The 21,238-nt window shown below is 37.5% G+C and overlaps 2 protein-coding genes across 2 annotated transcripts in view; one reads left to right on the top strand and one right to left on the bottom strand.

Moving 5' to 3' along the window:
- Clca2 (chloride channel accessory 2) overlaps positions 1–2,717 on the bottom strand; it is a 35,784-nt gene extending 33,067 nt beyond the window's left edge. The window contains exons 1-2 of the mRNA XM_013018272.1: positions 2,532–2,717; positions 1,620–1,757 (exon numbers count right to left, since the gene is read on the bottom strand). Coding sequence (XP_012873726.1) covers positions 1,620–1,757; positions 2,532–2,717 — 324 coding nt within the window. The remainder of the gene's footprint in view (positions 1–1,619; positions 1,758–2,531) is intronic.
- Positions 2,718–16,356: 13,639 nt separating this feature from the next.
- Positions 16,357–21,238, top strand: part of Odf2l (outer dense fiber of sperm tails 2-like) — a 42,456-nt gene continuing 37,574 nt past the window's right edge. The window contains exons 1-3 of the mRNA XM_013018211.1: positions 16,357–17,079; positions 18,463–18,661; positions 20,237–20,351. Coding sequence (XP_012873665.1) covers positions 20,275–20,351 — 77 coding nt within the window. The 5' untranslated portion in view covers positions 16,357–17,079; positions 18,463–18,661; positions 20,237–20,274. The remainder of the gene's footprint in view (positions 17,080–18,462; positions 18,662–20,236; positions 20,352–21,238) is intronic.

The raw sequence follows: 21,238 nt of genomic DNA, 5'->3' as shown, positions 1-21,238 counted from the left end.
TGCTGAAACAATTTCTTAGGTAAAACACTAGATATAATTTATATAACCATAGAGATAGCACAATTTTATAGAACATATTTTCTTATTTTTATAAAGCATAATAGCATGTTATCTGTGACATACTCTTAAAAGTATATAAATTTTAAAAGTGGGGTGGTAGTGTGGGAGACTTAATTTTTAAACAGTAGTTCTAATATAATCCAGTGTGTGTAATTTACTAGGTAAAAGCATTGAAAATATATGTGTGCCACTTAAGAATATAGAAAATATTTTCCATGTTGGGATTTTTTTCCACCAATGAACATGAATTACTTTTAGAATAATTAACATTTATTGTTAGAAAGCCCAGGGCATTACATGGCGCTCACGGGCAAGTGTGCACACATATATACACACACACACTAACAAAAAACATTTTAAAAACCTCAAGAAGTAATGTCTTTGGATAGCTTTCACTCTGTCATGTCCCTTATACATACAATCATTCATTAATCAAGGTTAACAGAAATGGCATCTAAGAACTATATGAACATAGCTAGCTAATGACTTTCTTTCCTCTGATCATTCTGTTTGGTCACATTCCTGTGTATGTATGCTTTGTTCCTTTCTATCTCTGCCTGTAGGATTAAGGCAACCTGGTTTTGTGTTGATTGTCTCTAATTCTTCTCAGTTCTACTTAAGGCCAAATGGATTAATATAATCTTTATAGGCAGCAAGAGACTGTGTACCTTAATATAAACAGATTGGTCTTGAAATCATATATACATTCAAATTGTGGCTCTGTAATTCATGACCTCTGACTTGGAACAAAATACTAACCTAAGCCTCAATTTTATTGCTGGTGATCACAACAACCAATTTCAGGCCATATGAACATGCAAGATCTCTAGCAGCCACCAAAGTTAATACACTAGTCCTCTTTCCAGTTTCACCCTATCCATCTTAACAGTGTCTACGATTGTGAAATACTTTGATCCAGTTGTAAATCCATGCTTTTAAGGCTTTTTTTTTTTAGCTTTTTCAAGACATTAGGATACCTATCTGCATCACAAGACCATTCACTTTCTGAGCATATCCTCCAAGGAGAACTAAGAATTAAAACGATTTTATGAAATTTCACATCAAATGTGACAAACAGATGTTTCTCATTAACACACCCTTCTGGCCTCCCCTTTTTTCTTCTCACTCCTCTATATAACAGCATGCTTGATTTAGGTTGAGGTCATGTCTACTATTTTCACCTTGGCCTGGGATGAAGATAGTTTATTTTTATAAAACATGGGTGATTAGCATATTGCTAATCCTTATAAGATGGTATGTGAAGATAGTTTTTTAAGGTACAAAATAAAGAGATCTGGGAAGTTGCTAGCGCATGGCATTTTACAATTTTCCTCCATAATTTAATACTCATTTATTTTATTGCATTTGTGTTTCTTTTCTATTGTTTAGAAAAAATTTGGTATGTGGTAATTGCCTACATTTACAAGATACAGTCCATGTATTTTCCCAACAACTCTACCCAGTGATATTATCCACCTATTTAAATAACAATGACACTTCATATTTTGAAAATTTTCCCTTCTGAGTGAAGTTTATTTGATAAAATTCAGATTTTTTACCTTTTCATATGATTCTTGTTTTACTTTGCTGTAATTATGAGCATTCCAAGTGGCAGGTATTAAAATCTGTATATTTCTGAAAAACACTCGTCTCTTAGTAGCATTGAATAGATAAAAAGAAGCTTCAGTTATCATTTCCTATAATTAAGCAAAAGAAAAACTCATTTTTATCATTTAAATCTTTTATGTTTTGGCTTTTTGATTATAGTTAAAGAAAGTAATAAAAATAATAAAGGTTTTTTGAAGAGCTCAGGGAAATTTATGAGAAAAATTTAAAAAGCTAAATGATTATCTGATTATTTGAGGACAGTGATTATGTGCTTGGGCTTATCTTCATGATTTTCCTACCTTTTGAAACTGTTTGAAGCTTTTACCAAGGAAATCCTTATGTCACATCTGTGGGCATGTTCAAGACCTTATGAGGGTATTATTTTCACTCAGGCAGCACACAAAAGGGCACTTAGGTAATGTTCTTCCCTTGTCACAGTAACAGGAAAATAATCAGCAACTTTATAGAACATTAAGTGGAATATTCTGTCTGAAAATTCTCATCTTCAGGATTAGATCCAAAAGATGATTTTAATAAATGTGTATCATGCTTACTCATCAGGCAAACATCCTGTCTTTCTTTACTGTATTGAGTTGGTATTTTTCTATCCCTCAGCCATGTTGAAAACAACTACAACAAAATCCTTAAATTAACAGTAGCCAACAAAAAGAGAACAGAAAAAAAGAGGGCTGGATTACATATTGTGAGCAAGACTACACAGAATTAGATGCAGAAACTGACTTGACCATAATCACAATTTTTGGTGCTATCTTTAAAAAATACTGTTCTCTTTGTGTCTCAAATTCAAGCCAGGAAGTTCTGGTCTGGTGAGAAAACAGCATTGAATTTATAGTATCACTCACCTTAATATTTGGGATGAGGTTCTGATTCTCTGGTACCAGGGGATTAATTGCAACAAGTAATCCATCATACCCATTGCCTTGAAGCTGTATTCTAGCATCCAGGAATAGAAGTTCTGGATTTAGGGCAATCAGAAGAGTTACAAACTTCAGGCTGAAGAAGGCTCCAGCGTTGCCCCTGTGGGTCATATTGTAGAGAAGCCCCAGTTTATTCACAGAGGGGCCTGTAAGACATTGCATCCTCTGGTCAATTTGGAAGCAGATAGTTTCTTGAACTGAAAGGCCCTAGAACATATAATGAAGGAGGTGCCTTCTTTGAAAAATTTGGGGTGGATCTATTTGGGACCTGTCCCAACACGTTTCTTTTTTCTACGCTGATGCCACATTTGCTTGTTCTGTAGTTGAGCTTCCTCCTGAATCATAGTTGGGCAAGAAAACTTCCACCTCTTACTTTGCATCTTCACAGAAGAAAGAGGTAAATAAAACAAATGGAGCTTAAAAGAAAGAGGCCTGCCTGGCTAGGTTGGAAATCAGTGTGTTCAGATTTATCCTCTTGTAGTAAAAACACAAAATCCTTTAGTGCCTTTCCTTTTCTCCTCCTGTTTGTCAGCACAACTACTTCCCTTCTGTGCTCCATTCATTGTTGGCTGTAAGATTCCTTGCCTGCTTATTTTGAAGACTTGGAAATAGTCCTGCAGCCCAGGTTAGGCAGTCTGGGCAAGGAGCTGATGGCTGTAGAAAGGGTGTCAGATATCTACTTCCCCCAGGGAGAACTGTCAGAAATTTGGATGCTGTGAGGGCCACAGGCCTTTCCCCTGGCCTCACTGACTTTTTATTTCTGGATCAGAGAGAGAAAATAATTTATCTCCAAGAAACAGCCTCTTGAGGGCAACCCATGCCTGTCAACCTATTTTTCTATTATCTATTACAAGCTTTAATAATATAGTAGGATCCACAAGTATTTTATGACAGATTAATAATAGTGGTTATTATGTATTGCTCTGAGTTCATAAATTCACCCATTTAAATGTCAATTCCCTGATGCAGATAGACTTTTACTTCCATTTTTAATTAAAGACACTGACCCTCAGAAAGATTTCTGAGAGTCGATGGGGGAAGGAGAATATGCCTTTAATTGAGTAATGGGCTTTATTTTACGTAGTTTGTGCATGACAGAACTAAGGCTCAAAATATCTAAAACTTATTTAAAATTTGAGTATAACATATTGCTAAAATAAGACCAATGGACTCTAAATTCATTGTTGTTCCATATATTATATTTTCCATTACCAGTAATTCTAAACAATACCTTTTCTCCTATAGTTACATAGAACAACTCCATATGCAGTGACAGCTATTTCTAAAACTAAGGGAAAATTTTATTTACTGGATTGTAGTCAACAGTAGGTAACTCTGAAGACCGTTAGCCACTTACATACTCTTCTTTGATGTGGTGACTCTCTGTTGCAGAAGGGAAAGTAGTAACAGGGAAGGATCTGTCCTTCCTATGATAGGAAGTTCTTCTTGCTGTTTTTTTTGCCATCTTCCAAGTAAGTTCACTGACATTCTTCTTCCCTGAAAAACTGGAGTGTTCTGAACCAGGGCTTTGGCCTTTTGATTTTTCCTTGGCAAACCATTATAACAGGCAATTACTATCGTGGGCATTTTGCTTCCTTCCCATAAGACTTCATTTAATAAAGTGCTATTACTGTCTTCAGATTACAAATTAGGAATTAGTACTTAACAGCTGTGAGAAAACAAGGAAATACACCATCCATCTCAGGTTGGTGGATAGAAGTATTACCTAATATGATTTATTATAACTTTACCTAGTGTATAATAAGTGGCATATAAATATTAGATGTCACTGCTATTGATATTGATTGTAACTTAGCATTTATAACCTTTTTTTCTCCCCTCACAATTATTTTTCATGAATGCAGTGCACTGCAATATTAGGAATCAAGGATCAGTTCCTGTCCCCAAGGAGATTACTTCTAACAAGACAGATAGTAAGTTATGAAAGGATAATAGAAAGTGATTGCTTAAGGCAGCTCTCTCCTTTGCATTGGGTCTTAGTGGTTACTTGGGTGTGTTCAAAATGGAATGTTGCTTGTCACCATGTACTTGCCAAACTTGCTTACCTACAGCTCAAAATCACCTTAGCTACCTTGTCTTCCGAAGCTATTTCCCAGCCTGGATTGGTGGGATTTTTCCACTGGTTGATGTGGAAACTCCAAACGTCTCCTATAATTGTGACTCACCCTACAGAGGAAAGCACTTCAATTCAGCTTATCTTGGCAGTTTATTTTCTTCTAAGGAAAAATTATACATGGCAGTAAAGCAATGTATTCCAAAGCTAAACTTATGTCTACACTATAAGAATAGCTTATTTTCCCCAAGAATAGCTTATTTTTCCCAGCTATTATGGAGGAGTAATGGTTCACTCACTGAAGAATTGACCCCCACCCTATTGTCCCAGGCCCATACAGATGCCAGGCAAAATCCATTATGTGTGAACTCCTCTGAAGTATAGGCAGGGCAATCCACCTAAGCCCAGCTTTAAACATCCCATTGTGGGCCCAACTGAAAGGCCCCCACCTTCCTTGACCTAGTGGCTTTTTCATTAATCTCTGTAAAGGGTCCCACACATCCATCCCAGGAGACCACAAAGAGGCAGGCAGGCACAGAAGAAAGGTTATTATAAGGTTTATTAGAGGAGCCATATTTTCCCCAAGAGTGAGCACATGGCCTCTGTCACCACCCAGGCAGCAGGAGAGGTCAGAGGGTAGGAAGTGAGGCAGATGGGAGCCCAGGTAGATCTGGGTGGAGAGAGGGAGGGGCCAGCTATATGGCGAAAACTCCAGGGATGGGAGTGGCTCAGGTCTGGGTGAAGTGGAGGACCAAAGGTGAGCATAATATGAACATTCTGCCTTCTTGCTCAGACCTCCTGTAAAAAACCCAGCTCCTGACCCAACTCTTCAGTACAACCCTGTGAGAGGGTCAGTGCCTCTCACTGTTCCTCAATAAACAGTCCTCACCTGTTGATCAAGCCAGCCTATTCCTTTTCCATTCTCCTGCATTCTCCTAACATTCAGTGAGGGATCAACTGAGTACTGTCAGTCCTCTCTCCACTTGTTTTTATCAACAGCTTCAATGGCTTCCTTAGGACATGGATATGAAGATTGGTTAGAGAGTATGTGTAGCTTTCTAAAGAACACCATACATAAGTGATTTTCTACAACTTCAACTGGCCTAAAACCTGAGCAGGGACACTTGGGCTTTGAAGTCTGGGCAGAGACTTCAAGCACCACATCTACTTGTGTTGTTCTTCTTTTTGGATCCCTGGTTCTGGGCCTAAGCCAACTCTCTGGCCATTTTTCTTTTGGGGGGGGGGGAGTCTGATCGTGGGGCCTGAACTCTGGGCCTGGGCGCTGTCCCTCAGTTCTTCAGCTCAAGGCTAGCGCTCTACCACTTGAGCCACAGCACCACTTCCGGCTTTTTTTTCTGCCTATGTGGTACTGAGAAATCGAACCCAGGGCCTCATGCATGCAATGCAAGCGCTCTACCACTGAGCCACCTTCCCAGCCCTCTCTGGCCATTTTCTGGTCTCCATAGTCACTGTCTGTTCCCTACAAGATTCCCCATCACTGACTCATTTTCTGACCAGATCATGGGAATATTTATTTCTGAAAGTCTTCCCATCACATCTGTTCTGATTTGCCCTTAAGAGCTAACTTTCCTATCAGCAATCAGGCCTGGGGACTTGCTAGGTGAAGATCTCTTCTTATTGCATGTGTCTCTCAGTTAACTCTACAGAAGAGAAAACTAAAAATCTGGAGAAAACTGACTTAACTGAATAATTAAAATTCCTGAATACAGTGTTCTTTTCTGATAAAGTGTGACTCCAAATGAACAACCTCTCTTTTCATGAAAAAGTATTTGCTGGCTGTGCCTACAGATTTTGTGATATCTGAAAAATAAAATATATATGGGGTGAAAAAAGGAAATTAAATTTTCAAGGGTTTATTTCAGTGTTATGTAAATTTTAGGAATCTACTCTGCTTTTATCTGCTTTCAAGAAAACAGGAGTTATTGAATTTCAGTAACTAGAGAATCTAAAGCACATCTTTGTTCATTGTCTGAACCTGCAGTTCAGCCTGGCCTCAGAAGCACTTGTTTGTTTCTTTTCATGGAGTCCACTGGTATAGAGCCACAGGCACAACAAATAAATCATCTGATTGGAATCAGGAAAATGACAACATGTGACCTCTTGAGTCAAAGAAAGTTTTGGATCCTTTCCTCACATTTTGCCTTGACAAATCCATTTAGAAAAGGAAAGCAGATACCACTGTGTAGTTGAGCTATGAAGCTTATGGGCCAGTGTAATTAAGGCAAAATTAAATAAGTCAAAATAGATTTGGAACAAATAGTCAAGTCTAAGAATTTAGGCAAGGGCTGGGAAGGTGGCTCAGTGGTAGAGCGCTTGCCTTGCAATGCATGAGGCCCTGGGTTCGATTCCTCAGCACCACATAAGCAAAAAGAAAAAAGCCGGAAGTAGTGGTAGAGCGCTAGCCTTGAACTGAAGAGCTGAGGGACAGCGCCCAGGCCCAGAGTTCAGGCCCCATGACCGGACCCAAAAAAAAAAAAAGAATTTAGGCAAAATTTAAGAGTTTGCCAAAGGCTCAATGGCACATTCCATACCTCTATTATCCTAGGTATTTCAAATATATACATTGTCAAGCAAAAGAGTGAAGGAGAGGTTCCCAGAATTGAGCATGTCAATCAAACAAATAGCTCACAGAGACAACCATCTGAGAGGCTGGTGATGCAAAGATTCCACAATTAAATAATATAAGGACAGGTCTCACCATGGAAGGTGGCACTGAATTTGGATACTCTGAAGACCCTCCCAGAAATAAGGACTGGGTATCCACAGTTATTATGAAAAAGAACTGGTCATGCTTGTATGGTATTTTATATTGTTCACATTCCTGATATCATGGATCACAGAAAATGACTTTCATGTCTGTGGAAACGACACTGAAGAATAATAAAGGTAGTTATGTCTTTTGAAGAACCGTGGATACCAGGGTAGGATTAGGCTCATAGGTTTTCCAAAATTCTTTTTCTCCATATCCACAGAATATATACCACATAAAGTAGAGCAGCAGAGATTGATTATATTTTTTCTTCACAAAATTTTAAAGTATTTTTTCACTACTGAAATTTGAAGAGAGAGCCTTGTTCTACTGTTGCTTTAGTTAATTTTTCTGATAGAGTCTTACACTTTTTGTCCTGGTCAGCCCCCACCCACAATTTTCCTATCTATGTTTTCCAAGTAGCTGTGATTCCAGGCATGTATCACCATGTCCACATTATTTTTCAGGTAAGGTCTTACTAACATTTTTGCCCAGGCTGCCCTTGAATCACAGTTTTTTTTTACATCTGTCCCTCAAGTAAGGAATTACAGGCATGAACAACTGTGCGTGGCTCACTTAAACTCTCGAGGCTTGATTTAATCGTTTCTAAGCAAGGAACATTAATCTGCTTAATCATATTCTATTCCCCACATTCTTTGTCTAATTCACTATTACAATAAGCAAGTAGGTTACTTTGTACACATATATACACAATTTGGACAAAATGAATGGAAAGTAAGAACTACTATGAATAGCAACTCAATAATGAAAATGATAGGAGTATATAAAACATTTCTCATTTGCAAAGCAGGCATAAAATTGCCTTCTATAAATTATTATGTACTGGATATAATACAACATTATATGGGCATATTGTTATGCTATTGTTATTTTCCAGAGAAGAAAACAGGAAGCAGAAATGTAAGGGATTTTATTTATTTATGGCACCAGCCCTGGGGCTTGAACTCAGAACCTGGGCGCAGTCCTTGATTTTTTTTTTTTGGTTGGTTGTAGGGCTTGAACTCTGGGCTTGGGCGCTGTCCCTGTGCTCTTCAGCTCAAGGGGAGCATTCTACTGCTTGAGCCACAGCACCACTTCCTCCTGAATTTTTGTGTTAGCACTCTATCACTTGAGCCACAGCTCCACTTCTGGCTTTTCTTGAGTAGTTTATTGGTGATAAGATTCTCACAAACTTTCCTGCCTGTGCTGGATTCAAACCATGATACTCAAATCTCAGCCTCCTAAGTAGCTAGGATTACAAGTAGAGGCAGGCAAGGGAAATTTTTGAAGAGATGAAAGTTAACTAGGAAGGAAGATTTAGAGAAGACTATACCGAAGTACTACTAGAACTTGACTGCTTTTCCCTAGTCTAATTTACTTCTTTTTCTTCCTGCTCTCACTCTGGTCTCAGTACATCTGAGCTCCCAGTGATATGCCCGATTCTTTTTGCTGCCTCCAATCCCACTAAGGAGTATCAGGTCATTTCTGTTTTCTTTTCTCTATTTCTCCTGTTTTTAATACATCATTATATCCAGCCAACACTGTTAACACACAGCCCATCAGAAAAGATTTGGGAACTGGATTAGAGCTCCCTCTTCTGTTGTGGGAATGCAGGTTATCTGGGGCTTAGTATAAAATCCTCAGCAAAGGAAATCAAACCACACCGGCTTCTTTTAAAATTTCCTTATAACTAAGAATAATCACCTGTTCAAATGCAGATTCTGAATCTAGGTCAAGATGAGAACGATATTTTCATATGTATCATGCTCTCATACAATGTCAATATAAATTAATTTAGGACTCTTCACTTTTGGTTTATGATTGTCATCTGAATATGAAGTAGGAATTACGTGATAAATTTACATTTCAGCTTCACCAACAGCTTCTTTAATCAGGATTGTTTGTAGAAAACAGATGAATGATTATGGTAAAAGATTGTTGGTTATAACCCCAATGAAAGAGGAAGTCTGTGTCATGATTTTATTAGTGTATTTTAATTGCATAAAATAATGAGTTTCGTCATGACACTTTCACACATGAATATAATTTAATTGTACTTACCTCCCCTTACTCTTCTAATTCACTTTCACCTGGGCACCTTTCTTCCCAAATAGCCCTCTTATACTTTTACATTTTTGTAGAGAATCTAGATTCTACTTATGAGAGAAAACAAATGAGACTTGTATAAGTCTGGGTTATTTCACTTATCATCATTATTATCTTCAGTGCCATTTCTTTGCAGGCAAGATTTCATTCTTCTTTATGGATGAATGGTCCACTATACACATAAATCACATTTCCTTTATTCATTTAGCTAATTCCATCTTTGTCCATCAAAATTCAACTATTGTGAAAGTACTGCGAAAATAAATATACAGAAAAATCTATTGTATGTTGGCATATCTGATCAGACAGAAGTTCTTTTAGTTTCTTAATAATCTCCATGCTAATTTGCATAATGGCTGTACTAATCTATATTCCCACCAACAATGTGTAGTTAACCTTCTCTCTTTTCATACAATACACGGCTTCTTTTTCACTTAATACTGTCAGCACATGATTTATTTTTTCCTGATAAAGTCTCTATGTTCTTTTGATTTGTATTTCCTCAATGGCTGAAGATGTTGAACATTATTTTCATACATTTATTGGCTGTTTATGCTTTTCCTATTAAGAGGTGTATGTTCAGTTCATTTGTCCATTTATAGGCTGGATTGTTTTGGTATTTTTAAAATTATCTTTAAGTAGATGTACAAGGGGGTTTCAATTGAACATGTCATTTTTACAAGTACAATGCATCTTGATCAGTATTACCCCTCTTGAAATTCTTCTCCATCTATCTCAACCCCACTCATTCCCCCCGATTCTCCTACTTTTATTTCTACTATTAATTTCTGAGTTCTTCATAAATTCTCGATATTGATGCCCTATCAGATGAATAGGTAGCAAACGACTTCTCCCATTCTGTAGGTTTTCTTCACTCTGGTAACTATTCCCTGTGGTGCAGAAGGTTTTTATTTATTATTATTATTTTTTGCCAGTCCTGGGCTTGAACTGTCCAAGCTTCTTTTGCTAAAGCACTATACTACTTGAGCCACAGCACCACTTCTGGCTTTTTTTTTTTTTTTGTTTATGAGGTACTGAGGAATCAAATCCAGGGCTCATGCATGCTAGTCAAGCACTCTACCACTAAGCCACGTTCGCAGCCCAGAAGGGTTTTAATTTGATGCAATCATCCTTGCTATGCTGCCTGACCTATTGGAGTCTCATTCAGAAAGTCATTGTGGCACTGTGGCTCAAGTGGTAGAGTACTTGCCTTGAGCTGAAGAACGCAAGGACAGTGCCTAAGCCCAGAGTTCAAGCCCGTGACCGCCAAAAAAACCCCCCAAAAACAAAACAAACAACCCCCCCCCAGAAAGTCATTGCTCATGCCTATATCTTAAAAGTGTCTCCTCTGTGCTTTCTCTAGTAGTTTCAAAGCCTTAGTTCTTATATTAAGGTTCTTGATCCACTTTCAGGTGATTTTGGTATAGTGAGTGAGGGATAGGGAATATAGTTTTGGTTTTCTCTATATGGGTATCCCATTTTCCCAATACTGCTTACTAGAGGATGTCTTTTCTCTTACATAGGATTTGGCACCGTTGTTGAAAATCTTATGGCTAGAGCTGCTTGGATTTACTTCTGAATATTCTATGCTATTCCTATCCCATTGGTGTCTATTTTTGTACTGATACCATATTTCAGTTACCATAGCTCTGTAATACTGTTTGGAATTGGGCACTGTAATGTCTATAGTATTGCTTTTTGCTCAGTATTGCTTTAGCTATTTGGGATTTTTTGTGCTTCTTTATGAGTTTTCAGTTGATGTTTTACCAGTTCTGTGGTGAAGGACATTGGAATTTTGATAGGGATCAAAATTTATATAATATTTTACAGTATGGCCATTTTCACAACATAAATCTGACCAATGTATGGAGGAGGTCTTTTTATCTTCTAATGTCTTCTTCAGTTTCTTTCTTCAGTACTTTATAGTTTTTCACTTTGGAAGTCGTTTACTTTCCTTGTTTAGCCTTATTGATAGAAAAGGAAGAAAGAGACCATGAAGCTGAGAGAGACATAGTGTAGGCAGAGAGAGGGGAAAGAATAAGCACAGCTTATGGAGTGGAGGGGTCCATAGGACACTGTGGCATTGGAGTACCACTAGGACAGAGATCATGGAAGCCTTGTAGCTCAACGTTTACTCTCATGTGGGAGCTACCTGGTACCCAAACCTTGGCTTTTAAAAATATTACATTCTTTCAGATATTCATTTGTAAAGATCACTCTAGCTAATCTGTAGGAAATGGATAGGAGAAAACCAAAATTGCTGGAATGTAAGAGCAGCAGTGGACATGGACAGAGCTCAGACCACAGTTCTAAATCTTCTTCCTTCAGATATTTCTATGAATTTCTCCTATCTCTTGCAAATTTAGCTGTGTGGATGAAATAATAGCCTTTCCAGCTTGCAGGCTTATTAGTGAGACATATCAAGTCTTTGCTTGGTTGGGAATGCCTAAGGTAATGATGACTAAAATAGAAAAAAATGAAATGACACCTAATGACATAAACATGGTCTGAGACCTAAAGTCATCTGTAGTATAAATATTTTAGACTCCATTTTAAAAACAGAATTTAAACTTGTAAAGATAGCCTCTTCCACAAGGGTTCCAACTGTATTGCTATTGAGAGTAATGTAATTATTAATTGTCATCTAGGTTCCTTTGTTCCTCCAAAACCATGTTTACAAATTCTCTATTTCTTCTGTGCAACAATATGAGCAGTATGAAAGGGACTATATAGCCCTTAAAACCTAACATATGACATTTAGCTCTTCGTAGAACAAATATGTAACTATTTACAGAATATTTCAACTCCACGAAATAAAATATTTCTTTTATTTCCATGAAGTAGAAATCCTTAGACTTTTTTTTTCCCGTTCTCTACATGATCCACTGTCCACCTTCTAATACTTAGAAGATTAGGGTTTTGTGATGGGCTGGAATGGTTTTTCCCATTTTCCTGTCACAAAACTCACTATTGCATCTGTTTTTAGGGGAAGATTAGATATAGATTGGGATGCCACTTACTCTACTTGGACAATTCAGTTAAAATTGTAAATTTGAGACTATATGTTTACAGGAAATCTTTTAGATTTTTATGATTGCTTTATGATTACATCTGATAGTGATATGGTGGAGGAAATAAGGATGGGATATAAAATTGGATTGTGTAAAATGGATAATGAATGATTTTAGGATATAAATGTAACTGTGCTTTCTGTGGATATGGCAACTAGCTAGCTATTTTAGCTAGTAACTGTAACTCTGCTTCTGCTATTTTCTGAACAATGCCAGTCCTAACCCAGCTGAACCATCATCACCTTTGTTCTATTCCCCTGCTTCCTACTAGCAAAATCTTGGTGGGAAATTTAAACTTAAGGTGCAAATTTCTTGTAACAATCATTGCCTAAAATCAATACCCAACCTCCCCCTTTTCCCACTCCAGCCAAAAATGCTTAAAAGCCAATGTGGGCTAGCACTCAGGGGCCATTTCTAAGGATCCCGACTCCACGTGTGGTCTTGGCACCGCAGCACTTTTCGCTCAATAAAAATCTACATTTTCACTGTGGACTAAGTGGTCTCAATGCATGTCCCCACTACAATAGCAATACAATTAATTGAACACATTGATTAAAAAAATGAACTTCTTTTTACAGTTATTTTTTATTTATTTTGTCTGGGCCAGGGCACTATCCCTCAGCTCCTTGGCTCAAGTCAAGAGCTCTACCACTTGAGCCACAGTGCCACTTACAATTATTTCTTTCATTATGATAGGTTAGTAACTTAAGCTAGAATCCCTGGTTAACACCAAATAGACCAGAATTGTGTATACATCTTATTTTATTTTTTATGTTACCATACTGAGGGCTTGAGTGCAGGGCCTAGGGTTGTCTCCCAATTTTTTTTCCTCAAGGTTTGCATTCTACTACATGAACCACAGCGCTATTTACTGCTTTTTATTAGCTAATTGGATATGTCTGCCTGTGTTGGTTTTGAACCATGTTTCTTAGATCTATCTGAGTAGACAGGTTTACAATACAGGCTTGAGCCACTGATGCCCCCAACTCCACAGTCTCCTCTTCCTTTTCTTAGAAAATAGGTTTAGAGAAGTTAGTTGAGTTGCCAAAGGCTACAAACTATCCGTGATAAATTTCAATCTCCATCACTTTGTAAACAGGGCACAATTATTACTCGTTAGAAAATTTTAACTTTCATGACCTTTTGCTGGGTAATCATAGGGCTGGGGAAAAATAAGGCATCGCTGAATCAAACTGCAGATGCTCTTCAGTAAAATCAAATATGAGATGGGAGCATACATGGTTAAGCGGCTGTTAATAGTTGCTCTAAGCACACTCATATCAGGAGCACAGAAGTACTGAATGCATTCCTAAGCTATTCTTATTCCATTTAAAAATCATACCAGATGGCTGTAGGACAGACAGCCGGAGATGGCTTTCTGGAGGCACTTCCAACACCACAATTGAATTTTCTCACAGGATAAAAAGACACCTGAGCCCCAGGTAAAATAAACAAACGTCATACACTAAAGGTGAGTTTTCCTTCAATTGCAGTTTTGCTTTGGCTTTTTCCAACCTCCCCTTTAAAACAAAACGAGAACACTTCCAGACCTTTCTGGAATCAGCCTTGTTTTCTGTGGTGGATGAGCTTAGTTAGGTTTTCCGGTAACTAAGCACAAGTGCTGCCCTTCAAATAAAACAAAGCCTTGAGGAAGGGAAAAGAAAATCACCTGGGTTCCGCCTCCAGACTTCCGCCGGTAGAAGCAGGCTAGGAGCCCGCTCTCCCGAGCAGGGACCAATCAACTACGCCGGCTGCGGGACGCCGGAAGGGGCGGGACGGGGGTTGCCAGAGAAGCCGCTCGCCGGTTACCAACACGGCGTTTGTGCTACAACGCCCCTTAGAAGGGCCCTCTTGGTCCTCAAGCTGTTCGAGGAATCCTCCTGCTTCTGGCCTCCTGACCTCTGCCTTCACCCTTAGACTTTCACTCACTCTACGCTTCCCGTTTCCTCCAAGCTAACCCAGAAGGATACCACAGGTACACTGGCCGGCCTTCCCACACCCACCGCGGATCGTCACCCTCCAAGGACCTCCTGGCCCTTCGTGGGTCGCGGAGGCTGACGTCATGGTGACGTGCTAACGCAGCGGCGGGGGTCGAGCCGCGGCGGGCCTTGTGGGGGGGCGTGGGCAGGGTCCTGCTGTGGCGCAATGGGAACCGTTTGCCTGTCTGAGCGATTGCTTTGGCCGCCACCCTCGGAGGTTTGGGACTGGGGCGGGTCCAGGAATTGACAGTTGTGGCGCACCCCCCTGCTGTACCCCCTGGCGTGGCGTGGCTTGTTTCCTGGGTTCACCCTCCGTGTACCCCAAAGAGGCGGCGGGTCGACTTGGCCCTGGGACTTTGGGGCCCGTGTTAGCGAGAGGTGGGCTTGTCCAGTGCAAACCCCAGATGAGGGCTGAGCTTCAGAAATAGTACTGCCTAATCCTTTGTTTCTTTTTTTCAAGCATCTAACAAATACTAGCTTCAGAGAAGCCCTGCAGCTCTTTAAAGTGAGGCATGTGCCACTGGAGCCCCAGGATTCCTGATTATTTTTCTGTAAACGTTTGTGATGCGATAAAGGAGAAGTACTGGGTTTAAGTGGTCTAAGTCACAGCTCTCTCGCTAGGTTTTCCCTGTACTTACCTCACTCTGAATCCTCCTCATTCTTTGACCAGAACAATTTTAATCTTTCTGAATCCTCCTCATTCTTTGACCAGAACAATTTTAATCTTTTGAGTATAATTGGAATTTGTGAGTGGTATTAAAGACCTGACTGTATTAAGTAAAGTTTGTACATTGCTTTGTGTGGTGTGGATCTTTATATTCACTCATATATTAGTATCTCATTGTTTTTAGTTCAAAACAGCCCCACCAGCTCTTGTGATTTTGGGCAAACCAGTTCTAAGAGGAAACCTTGTTTCCCTTTGCCTATAGGTACTAGATGCTACGAGCACCTCTAGAAAGCTTTTTGGGAGATGATATAAATTTCTAAGTAAGTGATAAAAATAGACATCAAGTTGAATGAAAACTTTTATTTGGTAAAGAATATTGACTTTATTTGTGACTACATGGTATTCTAAACATCTTTGGTACTGTCTCGTGGGTAGTTGGTCTGTACAGATTGGCCCACTACAGGTCAGCAATGTCCTGCTGAACAAAAACATGGTTTGTTCATCCTAATAGCTATTTAAGAACCCTTTGTAGGCTGCCACTGTCTTAGGTAATTTTCGAGGCAGAAAGTGTTAGGTATATTTGCTCTTACACAGTTAGTAGCAAATTTAAACAAAAGCTAAAACATGAACACTTTTTCTTTTTTCAGGTAAGGGGTAGGTTTATTCATCATTCAGGCTGGCACCAGGCCATCTTGGTCCTTCACGTGGTAGGGAAAGGCTGGGAAAGAGAGCGAGCTGGGAGAGAGAGAGAAAAAAGGAGAAAGCTGGGGAAAAGAGCTAAGAGAGAGCTAGAAAAGAGAAGAGCTAGAGAAGAGAAGAGAAACATGAACACTCTTGATTGTAAAAACTAGTTATTTAGGGTTCTTGATAGGCTGGAGTTTTCACTACAGTAGCTTTGAGAAGGGAAATCCCATCTTTGGCCTTGAAGTGTACATTTCTGTATTTGTTCAGACATTCTTTTTTTTTCTTTTCCATATATATTTTTTATTGTAAAGATACTGTACAGAGGGGTTACAGTTACATGAGCAAGGTAATGAGTACATTTCCTATTAAGCATTGTTACTTCCTCCTGTTCAGACATTCTTGCTGTTAGTGTTCCCCCTATACTCCCTCATTATAGCTCCTTTAAAGATTCCCTTTTTTTTTCATTGTAGAACGTTATTGCTAGTTATTCAAGTTAATAATCTTTTTGTATCAGAAACAGTTATTTCCCAATTTTTGCTTTTACTCAGAACATGATTTAGCTTTTACTCAGAACATTAAAAAAATTTTTTTTACCCTCTGGTCATTTTCCCTCTCCCACTATTCCCAAGTTTCCTATACTTTCTTTTCTTTTATGAAATGTTACGGTACCATAGTTACCTTTTACCTGCATTTTGACTAGATAGCAGAATAGTGGGAGAGGGAGAAAACAAAAGCAGCATTCCAACAACTACTTTATGATCCTTGCAAAGTATTTCATGGTTTTTGTTTTTTGTTTTTCCAGAGAGACTGTGTGCTTTTGTTTGAAGTCTTTTTCAAAAATCAATGTTAGGGGAAACAAAAGTCTGAAGGATTCATATCCTTTTTTTCCTCCAGAGAAATTAGTTGTATTTGTATGATGTTGGTCTGTTTACTTAACAGTGATTGAGAGGCTAAGAGGTCATCATTAGATTTTCTTTTTCTCTGACCATTGCAGTATCATTGTCCTTGAACAGCTATCTGTCAAACACATGTTGGCCACAATGACCAAAAATGGCCAAATGTAGGTACATCAGCATACTCCATGAACACTTCTGGGAAAAGATTTAAATATATGCATTTTTGGTAATGTTATTCTTACATAGGATACTAATTTCTTCAAATAATTTCTCAAAGACATTTTTTGGGAGGGTGTGGGTCTCAGTCATGGGGCTTGAACTCTGGGCCTGGGTGCTGTCCTTGAGCTCTTCAGCTCAAAGTGAGCACTCTGCCACTTGAGTCAAGGTACCACTTCTGGTTTTCTGGTGGTTAATTGGAGATAAAGAGTCTCATGGCCTTTCCTGTCCTCAGATCTCAGCATCCTGAGTAGCTAGGATTAAAGGTGTGAGCCATCAGCGCCAAGACTTTTAAAGACTTTAAAAACAAAATTAGTAATCTTTAAGGATTTGGTTATTACATATGTTTGCAGAATAGACATCTTTGTTTCATAAACAAGTTCTACAGAAGCACAATACCTTTGTCAATTGGCAGTGTATTCCACATAATTAAAACATTTTGTTGCAGAACATCTGCTTCATAAAAATATACATTTGTCAATTAAAATGATAGTATGTTTTGCAAAAATGTTTTTGTTTTTTGTTTTTGAGACACATTCTTGCTGTGTAGCCTGTGTGGCCTAGGATTTGCAATTCTCTTGCCTCAGGCTCCTGGAGTGTTGCAATTATAAGCAAGGTATATATACTACAGAAAATATATTTTTGTTTAGTATACATATATGTTTGTCTATAGAATTATAACAACACAAAATTAGTGATGTGCCATTGAGCCTCTGAATATTTTTTTCTCCTTGTCATTTCTCAGCCGTTTGGCTAAGATCAGGCATAGTATCTAAGTAAGCTTTGTCCTTGAGAATATAGTTACTGATACTTTCTGTGGAAGTATCTGAGACTTATATATTTCATTCACTGTACTTTAAAAACTCTGTAATGAAAGCTTTATAGAATGTTGGGCTAGATATCATTTTTAGATCTCTGTTATTTTCCCAATGACTTAACTGTGTTTGCTTATTCTTTAAGATAATCACAACTATAGATGAAGAAAATAATTTTGGTCTTAGAATTTTATCTTGTGATAAACCTTTTAAAATAGTTGTGTATATGGCTGCCATTAGCTCCCAAAGCCAAGTAAGAACTTATTAACAATAATGATACTAAACCAGATCTCAGCCTGCAAAATATGTTATGTAAACTGAAGATTCTTATATTCTTAGGCTGTTTTTAAGGTTTTATGATGTAGGAACAATTTTCTTTTAATCCTAAAATGATGAAACAAAGTATGAATAAGAAAGAATGCAGTCTATTAATCATATTTACTGAGGGCTATAGACTCTAGATTCTTTCCTCTGATTATTGTTTAATCTAATTAAGCTCTTAGTGTTTAGCATTCAATTATAAATAAGACATTCCTTTTTTGCCAAATGTCAGTAGTTCATTCTTCTTTGCTATTCAGGATGCTGAGATCCGTAAGATGACACTAAGAGTCAGCCTTGACAAGAGTTTGTGCTTCTTCATCTCTAAAGTAACCAGCAGAAAACAGAGTTAGAAACATCTCTCAAGCAGTAGAGCACCAACAGGAGGACCAAAATTCAAACTCCAGTAGCATTTAAAAAAATCTTGCAATTTCCAATCTACAGAAACATAATTTAAAGGTAAAAAACAGTTTCTTTCTAAGAGGCTGTAGCTATTGCATATAAATAAATTTGCTCTGAATTACTTGATTTGTGTATGTGCAAATATTTTAAATTCCTCTAGACTATAAATAGCCCAAAGTATCATATTGCCCTTGTGATGCTTCATGTTTTCTGCAGCCAAGAGGATCAACTGAAGCTATATGATAGTTAGCAGTTCCATTTGGATTTCAGCTTCTGGCATTTAAAAAACATGAGGATATTCATTGACTTATATCTTAAACATTTGTCTCTGCAGTCTATACAATATTCACACAAAATTAATACATTTTTACAATTTGAGAAGTTTCTGAATTGCTAATTAAATTTGAATAATTTTAAACCTGCAACTTCATATTCTACTTAAAATATTAAAAATTTTTATTTTTATTTTTAAGTTTTGTTTTTCTAAAGGTGATGTACAGAGGGGTTACAGTTACGTAAGTCAGGAAATGAGTATATTTCTTTTTGTACAATGTCACTCCTTCCCTCTTGGTCTCTGTTTCCCATCCCATCCCACCCACAAGTTGTATAGTTCATTTTCAACATAGAGTACCACTGTAGCATTTGTTCACCCTTTGTCCCTCCATTTCTGTGCCCCGCCCCTCTTGGCTTCCCAAAGATGGATAAAGAAGACAAAAACAAAAAACAAAAACAGCAACAACAAATAAAACCTTTTATTACCATTTCTTTGAGTTTATTTTGATAAATATTATTTCATATGATCAGAAGTACATAAGCATTGCACCTTTGTATTCCTTCACTGAGTATCCTTGAGATCATGATTATTTGAAAACAATGCAAAAAAATTCTTGAATATAATTTGTGATTTTGTTTGAGCATAAAATTAAGTCAGGAAAATACATTGTGAAAATATAGCCTTGGTAGTTGATAAAGGTCAAACTCACTACTAAATTGGAACAAGGTCGAAGAAATTTATAGACATTCACATTTAAGAAGACATCATTATGTTTGAAAGAAAACAGATTCTTTGTTATTCTTTCAAAGTTTGGAAGTCATTTGTCTATTTTTATTATTCCCAAAGAAAGACTATCCAGGAATAGGGATGAATCAATTTAATTTGGAAAAGTCTACTTTCAAAAGAATAACCTGTCTTCTTTGTAGCACGTGTCAAATGCATTTAAAAGTATGCTTAATTTGTACAGTTCTAGGCATGAATACCATGTTTCTTACTGAATGAGCATGTAATCTGAGTATCTTTGTTAATTCTGTTTGTGTGTTTTTTTCTCAATTGGATGAGATACAGTACTATAAGTATAATACTTCAAGAAATAGACTAATAAAGATTTCTATTTTCATACTTATGTAGAGACTAACAGGCCTTTTGGAAACAGTATATGGAAATTGGCAATTGATCAGTGTGCTATGAAATTTTGGTCTATTTTTAGTGTAGCAGTGAGTAGTAGTTAAAATTTTGATCTTTGAAATGTGCTTTTACATCAAAATTTGAATCTTTATGTTATATCATAGGGTAATGAGAGGAAAAAAGGTCTACTGAAATGATGTTTAATAACTGAAATTTTTCCTAAATTTCAGTTTCTGTGGAGAAGTTACCGAATCTATTTACTGAATTTATGGAGACATTTACCAATGATGGTAGTCATTCCAAAGAACATTTGCAATTTTATGCCAGTGATGGACATATCAGCAGGTATTGTCATCATTATTTGGGGAAGTCTAATTTTCTGATTTTAGTATGTCATGTTTTGTCCATAATATGTATTCTTTCAAAGTATCTTTTACAAATTTAGCAATTATCTTTAAAATATATTTATTTAATCCAACTACAAATATATTCATTTTGCAGAATTTAGTTTTTTCAGGTTTTTCAGACTAAGTCTCTTTATTCCATAGCTCAGGCTGGCCTCCAACTTGGGATAACCCTGCCTTTACCAATGAGTGCTAGAAATAACAGGTATAAGCCACCTTGTTGTCGTTGTACTTGTGTATCTTAATGATGGAATGGTAAAGTAAATTTGTAAAGTAAATCTTTTTAACTCAGATAAATGAAAATGTAAGAATGTAAGGAAGAATTCATTGTATATACACCATAAAATTAAGAACTATAAGGGATGGGGTGGGTTGAAGGGGGTAAAGATGTTGAAGTGATGACACAGGTCAAGATGCATTGTACACATAAACTGTTTTGCTAACTGACAAATTTAATACATGCCCTAAAAGTAAGAGAAGTGGTGGGTTGGGAGGGGTGGGTGAGAATGTTGAAAGGGGTGATATTGATCAAGATGCACTGTGTTCATAGACTGCTTCAGTGAATGGCAACACCTTTGTCTAACTACATAAAGATAATAAAATATTCAAAAAATAACAAGTTAAACAAGAAATGTACTCACTTCCTTACTTATGTAACTGTAACCCCTCTGTACATCACCTTACAATAAAGGAAAAACAGCTAGAAAAAATATGGGTATTAGATGTATAGCTGATGGGGCTGGGAAGGTGGCTCAGTGGTAGAGCACTTGCCTTGCATGCCTGAGGCCCTGGGTTCAATTCCTCAGCACCACATAAGCAAAAAGAAAA

The sequence above is a fragment of the Dipodomys ordii genome, unplaced genomic scaffold (genome assembly GCF_000151885.1).
Source record: "Dipodomys ordii isolate 6190 unplaced genomic scaffold, Dord_2.0 Scaffold39, whole genome shotgun sequence".
Lineage (NCBI taxonomy): Eukaryota > Metazoa > Chordata > Mammalia > Rodentia > Heteromyidae > Dipodomys > Dipodomys ordii.
Note: the sequence above shows the minus strand (reverse complement) of the source record. Positions and strands in the feature narration are given on the sequence as shown.